The sequence below is a fragment of the Nuphar pumila genome, chromosome 6, assembly GCF_984573655.1.
Source record: "Nuphar pumila chromosome 6, dmNupPumi1.hap1.1, whole genome shotgun sequence".
NCBI classification, from domain to species: Eukaryota; Viridiplantae; Streptophyta; class Magnoliopsida; order Nymphaeales; family Nymphaeaceae; genus Nuphar; species Nuphar pumila.
Genome location: NC_143254.1, coordinates 6,503,573 through 6,510,593, shown reverse-complemented (window position 1 = coordinate 6,510,593; position 7,021 = coordinate 6,503,573). Strand labels below are relative to the sequence as shown.

The window sequence follows — 7,021 nt, the reverse complement described above, 5'->3', positions numbered from 1 at the left end:
CTGATTAAATCGCCGATTCATTGTGAAAGAATTCGTTTGTCTCTGTCTTCTTCAGTTCTGTCTCTGTATGATCATGGTACTTCATTTTCGACTGCTTCAAAGCTCTCTCTCTCTCTCTCGATCTCGAATGGTGTTTGCTAAGTTGAGTTAGAAGAGAGAAGAGACTCTCTCTCCGAAGAAGTGAAACCTTTTTCTCTCTCTCTGAATGGAAGTGCGAGTTCAAATATCTTAGGTCAGTGAAGAAGAAGGAGAGCAGAAAGAATCAACAACTGTTATAGAAGGAAACAAGCCAGTAAGAAGCCTCTCATTGCATTCCACAAAGCCCACAAGCTGAAGCTAAAGTGCTAAACGGTAAGCACACACACAAACAAACACCCATACAGGCAATACACATGAAGCCCCACCACCCCCTCTTTTTCCCCCTCCTCATCTTCCTCACCACCACCTTCCTCCTCCTCTTCCCCACCACCTCCCTCTCCTCTGACGGCCGCGCCCTCCTCTCCCTCCTCCCAACCGCCCAGCTCTCCGACCCCATCCTCACCTCCTGGAACCCTTCCCAGCCAACCCCTTGCTCCTGGCAGGGCGTCACCTGCTCCCCCGACGGCCGCGTCACCTCCCTCAGCATCCCCTCCACCTTCCTCAACTCCACCCTCCCCCCACTGCTCTCCTCCCTCACCTCCCTCCAGCTCCTCAACCTCTCCGCCACCAACCTCTCCGGCACCATCCCCCCCGAACTCGGCGACCTCCCCTCCCTCCGCCTCCTCGACCTCAGCTCCAACGCCCTCCTCGGCTCCATCCCCTCGCAACTCGGCCGCTTGGCCTCCCTCCAGATCCTCCTCCTCAACTCCAACCGCCTCTCCGGTCCCATTCCCTCCCAGTTAGGCGATCTCTCCCACCTCCGCATCCTCTGCCTCCAGGACAACGACCTCAACGGCACCGTCCCCGCGGAGCTCGGCCGGATACCCTCCATGGAGCAGTTCCGCATCGGCGGCAATCCCCAGCTCTCCGGCTCCATCCCGCCGGAGCTTGGGAACTGGGGTAATCTCACCACCTTCGGCGCCGCCGCTACCGGCCTCTCCGGCCCCATCCCCGCCACCTTCGGCCGCCTAGCCAACATGGAGACGCTCGCTTTGTACGCCACTGGCGTCTCCGGCTGGATACCCGGCGAGCTCAGCAGCTGCGTCTCCCTCCGGAACCTGTACCTCCACATGAACCAGCTCTCGGGCCCTATCCCACCGGAGCTCGGCCGGTTGAAGCAGCTGACCAGCCTGTTGCTGTGGGGGAATTCGCTCGAGGGGCCGCTGCCGGCGGAACTGTCGAACTGCTCGTCGTTAGTGGTGCTCGACGTCTCGACAAATAAGCTCTCCGGCGCTATTCCGCAGGAGCTGGGTGGGCTCGCGGCGCTGGAGCAGCTGCACCTGTCTGAGAATTCCTTCAATGACTCTGTTCCGTGGCAGCTCAGCAACTGCACCAGCTTGACTGCATTGCAGTTGGATAAGAACATGCTCAGCGGTGTGATTCCATGGCAGATTGGCAATCTCAAATTTCTGCAGAGCTTCTTCTTGTGGGGCAATCTCATTCATGGTAGTATACCTCCCAGTATAGGAAATTGCAGTGAATTGTATGCGCTGGACCTCTCTAGGAACAGGCTCACTGGTTCAGTTCCTGAGGAGATATTTGGACTCAAGAAGCTTAGCAAACTTCTCCTGCTCGGAAATTTGCTCTCCGGCAGGTTGCCGAGTAGAGTCGCGGACTGCAAGACGCTGGTCCGGCTCAGGCTCGGAGAGAACCAACTCTCCGGTGAGATCCCGCCTGAGATCGGAGAGCTTGAGAACCTGGTCTTCCTCGATCTCTACTCGAACAAGTTTTCGAGCAGTTTGCCCGGCGAGATCTTCAATATTTCAGTGCTCCAATTGCTAGATGCATCGGATAATCTCTTGACAGGAGAGGTGCCGAGCGAGCTCGGCCGATTGTTCAATCTGGAGCAGCTTGACCTTAGTCACAATAGGTTTAGTGGGGAGATACCGGCAAGTTTCGGGAACCTGAGCTACCTGAACAAGCTCAATCTGAACAATAATTTGATGTCTGGCTCGTTGCCGAAGGTGGTGAAGTACTTGCAGAAGTTGACTCTGTTGGACTTGAGCTTCAATGGGTTCTCAGGCTTGATCCCACCGGAAATTGGCGCGATCACCAGCTTGACAATTAGTTTGGACCTTAGTTGGAACAATTTCAGCGGCGAAATCCCAATGGAGATTGCTGGATTGACTCAGTTGCAGTCATTGGACCTGTCACATAATTCACTTTCCGGTAGTATCAAAGTGTTGGGGAGACTAACCAGCCTAACTTCATTGAATATTTCATTCAACAATCTCTCTGGCCCCATTCCAGTGACACCGTTTTTCCGGACGCTTTCAGCAAATTCGTTCCTCAGCAACCGTGGACTATGTATGTCATTTGATGGTGAGTCGTGTTCTTCAGCTCAAATTCGCACAGCTGGCCTTAAATCAGCGAAAACGGTCGCTCTGGTGTGCGTACTGCTGGGGTCCTTCACTCTAATAGCTTTTTCTACTTGGATTCTGATATCCAAGTACAGGAAAACAATGGCAGATAAGAGATCCGCGTTGTGTTCGTCATCTTCGAGTATCGAGGATTTCTCGTTTCCTTGGACGTTCATCCCATTCCAGAAGCCAAATTTCACCATTGACAACATCTTAGAATGTCTAGTTGATGAAAATGTGATTGGGAAAGGGTGCTCGGGGATCGTTTACAAAGCAGAGATGCCCAATGGAGAAGTGATCGCCGTGAAGAAGCTATGGAAATCGAAGAAGGAAGAAGAAGAAGCCTTTGATGCATTTGCTTCGGAGATCGAGATCCTGGGACACATTCGGCATCGGAACATAGTGAAGCTCTTGGGCTACTGCTCAAATAAATGTGTGAAGCTTCTGCTCTACAACTACATATCTAATGGCAATTTGCAGCAATTGCTGCAAGAGAACAGGAACTTGGACTGGGAGACGCGCTACAAGATTGCCGTAGGATCGGCACAGGGACTGTCTTACCTTCACCATGATTGTGTACCTGCAATACTTCACAGAGATGTGAAGTGCAACAACATACTGCTAGATTCAAAATATGAGGCGTATTTAGCAGATTTTGGTCTCGCAAAGCTCATGAACTCCCCGAATTTCCACCATGCTATGTCCAGAGTTGCTGGCTCTTATGGCTACATAGCTCCAGGTAGAGCTCCCTCTGTTCTTTGGTTCCCTTCTGTCTCCAAATTGATTAGTTTTCATGAATTTTCCATGTTTTTTTGTTTTTGTTTAGTTATTTGTTCTGTGAGAAAAGTTTCAGTACATTTCTTGAAATGGGGATCATAGAGATTACATTGACGGCATTGTCTCAGATGATAAACATTGTTTTGACAATACTTGGAAGTTTTCTGATAATCAGGAATAATAAATTTGTGAAGTGTTTGGACATCTTCTAGACCTGTTAAGCAATGGCTTACATTTATTTCATTACACATCTATCACCTATTTGTTCAGAATCTTCTGATGCTTCTCTGTAGAATGTTGACAGAATCTCTCATTTCGTTGTTGTTATAGTATTATAATAGCAGCTATCATGGTAATAATTCTGATGTTGTATTTGGATAATTTTGCAACTAGCTGTATCTAATTTTCTATTTAGTCAGTTATATTCATAACATTGACACAAATTTTGATGCTTGGCAACACTGTACAGTAGTGAGCCTTCAGATATTTGGGTTTTTTATGTTTCCATTAGCTGATTCCAATAATCATACACTGGAGATTTCATTGTACATAACTATGTCTAGTGGTAATTGTGCAGCATTGAATTGATTGGTCATTTTGCCTTTTAACATTTTTACATCCAACTGTGGTTATCTCTCCTGCAGAGTATGGTTATACCATGAACATTACAGAGAAGAGTGATGTGTACAGCTATGGCATAGTACTGCTGGAGATATTGAGTGGCCGAAGTGCCGTGGAGCCATGGGTGGGTGATGGTCTGCACATAGTGGAGTGGGTGAAGAAGAAGATGGGAAGCTTCGAACCCACGACAAACATATTGGATCCGAAGCTCAGAGGCTTGCCAGACCAGATGGTGCAGGAGATGCTTCAGACACTGGGCATTGCAATGTTGTGTGTAAACACTTCACCGTCAGAGAGACCAACCATGAAAGAGGTGGTGGCCTTGTTAATGGAGGTGAAGAGCCCACAGGAAGACTGGGGGAAGAATTCACAGCCCCTCATCAAAACATGATTGGAAAAGGAGTTGCTTGACATTACCAAGAGTGGCAAATTCATTCTCCAAAAAAAGTGGCAAATTCAAAAAACAGTTGTGTGGTAGCCCGATCCTTTGTTTATACAGTTTGAGGAATTTCGAAATCCTTTTGGATGGATTTTATGAATTTTCTTTTCTTCTTCTTTTTAATGCTAAGCTTTATAATTGAAAGTAATCCTGGGTACAATCTCGAGATACATGTGTGCAATTTATTGGGTGACCAAAGACATGGTGTTATATACTTTATGTAGTCTGGTATGCAATGCAAGTTTGGATTGCATATCAATCAGGCCCAAGTCAGTTAGTTAGTTTTGGTAGGTGTTTACTAGACTGGGTTCGATAACAAATTTGGATCTATTAATAGTTCTTCAAGCTCGCATCTGAGGACGATGTGAATGTAACATGACTGATTTTAGTCAACTTTAGATCCAAAATGTGGATATTTGAACTCTCTAAGGGGTGGATGTTGGACATAACGGATTGGGTGACCCGGTTTGACACCATTAATGGGGCCACATAATGGGGTGGGAGTTAAGTGAATGTGGAGAGACCACATTCACGTAACTGCATCTTCCCCCCATTATAAAGGGGGGTAGGCTGCCATGAAAATGATGAGAGATTCATAGCTATTAGCCTACCCCATATACTACATAAGGTTTATGTGGTTTAGGGTCCTGCTCACCGTTGACCTTAGGCCTGGGCTCATTGTGGGCATCGATCGACTGAGGAGAACGCTGAACACCTGCACTCGCACGTCATGGCATCTTCAGGTACGTTTCTGTGTATCTTTTTGCTTGATACGCCAACATTGAGTTATGGGCTCATGGCCCACGCATTTTGCTGCGCATGGGTGCGTGTAGGGCTTTCTGGCGTTTGTTGTGACTGCCATCGTGGGGTGAGGTAAGTTGCTGGTTGACAATGTTTGTTGTTGTGGAGCGACTGTAACAGATTGAGCCTGTCGTTGTGGGGCGACATGGCTCACCTGTATTTAGAAAATGGTCGCCTAAACTCTGGTGATTGTTGCCATGGGGTGACAGAGTTTCCCGGCAGACCCGATCCAATTTTTGTCTTTTGTTTGTCGTTGAAATGGTTTTCTGAGAAACCAGTGGTCGTCGGCGATTTCACCTGTAGCACTGGATGAAGGTCGCCGGTTGCTGGTAACTGTCGTCGTGGGGCAAAAATATTTTTCTTTTTGACAACTCATCACTGTGAGGCGACGTGGCTCGTAGGTTAATGGTCGACCATCGCCGACATCAACAGAAGATTAAAAAAAAAACAATGGATTGCATTTTACTTGCACCGTCGGGTTGTAGGATGGTCTGTCGGTGCCGAGCTTGCCGCGGGATGTCGTTGAGTGGGGGGGGGGGGCTTTTGTCATCCGGCGACATGCGACATCTGAAATCTTCATTTTCTTTGTACTTGTGACCATCGGGCTGCAAGGGGTTTCGCCGGAAAGAGGGGTGTAGGCAGCTGCTAGCTGTCGTCCTTGCCGGAATCGCTTGATCTACCAGGGGTCGCCGCCTCACCGACCGACGATGTCCCCTGTCACTAGATGCGCCAATCAGGGATTCTAGAACTCTTTACCTTTCACCGACGAGGTTAGGAAAGAGGGATGATGGCCATCGAGTTCTCGTCAGAATGCATCATTGGAGATTGTTGGTCACCGTCGTCGTCGTCATTTTTGGACGGTCGTTGTTTTGGCAACGTGAGTAGTGGTCATTCAGATTCTGAGAAACCAAATATGCACCCTTTTATTTAGGACTTTTCGATTCTGGGTAACCCGGGTTGGACAGAGCATTCTGACCTAGTGACAGGCCCAATTCAACCCATTTTGGGTGGATCAGGTCTGCCGTTTCTATTGGATCATACCCGAACCTATAATGGTTTTGGGTCTGGGTCTGATCTGGAAAGCCTGAATTATGTTTGGATCGGATCTGACCCGAGTCTAGTTTGGATCAGATCTGACCCAAACCCTGTCTGAACCCGGTTGGACCAAGGCTTCAGCAGAGTTCTGATCTTGTTTAGATCTGGATCCATTTAGGGTTTGGGTCAGTGATCAGATCTGACCCGGTCGGATCAGAATTGGACTCATTTGGTTCTAGGTTTGGTCTGATCCGGTTGAATTGGGTTAAGATTCAGAACTATTTAGATCAGATTATGATCCAAACCCATCATATATTCGGGTCTGAATCTAATCTGTAAGACTCAGATCCAATTTTGGATCGGGTCAAACCCGAATCCTCTTTGGATCTGATCAGACCCGGATCCTATTTGTATCCATAACAGGGTCTAGATATTGTTTACACCTGAACCAGGTCATGGACCAATACGACCCTTTTTTAGACCGATTCAGAGCCTTTTTTGACCGGTTCTTTCCATTTTTTCACCGGTTTCGATATGCTAAGATCATGTTTTCATAAATATATGAAGATACAAAGATTTTGATATATGGTTATAGGGTTTTATGAACTTTTTGTTCATAATTGGTACTGGTTCAGAACCTTTGATGACCGATTTAGGGTCGTTTCAGGCCGGTTCAGGGCATTTTAAGAAAGGTTTCAACTTGTGGACCCTGGGTTTTATCCAAATAAGTTTGCTTTTGTTATTTTTCATGCTTTATAAAGTATTTATTGTATAGAAAGCATGACTTATGCATATTAATTTATGTGTTATACGATGGTTAAGTTATGCATGAAATATGACTAAATTCATG

General features: G+C 47.2%; 1 protein-coding gene across 1 annotated transcript; it reads left to right on the top strand.

Annotated features, from left to right (window-relative positions):
- The first annotated feature begins 392 nt into the window (after positions 1-392).
- On the top strand, positions 393-4,287 carry LOC149833778 (uncharacterized). Its single transcript, XM_090009215.1, has 2 exons — positions 393-3,237; positions 3,920-4,287. The coding sequence occupies exons 1-2, from the start codon at positions 393-395 to the stop codon at positions 4,285-4,287; spliced, it is 3,213 nt and encodes a 1,070-aa protein (XP_089865341.1).
- The last annotated feature ends 2,734 nt before the right edge of the window (positions 4,288-7,021 follow it).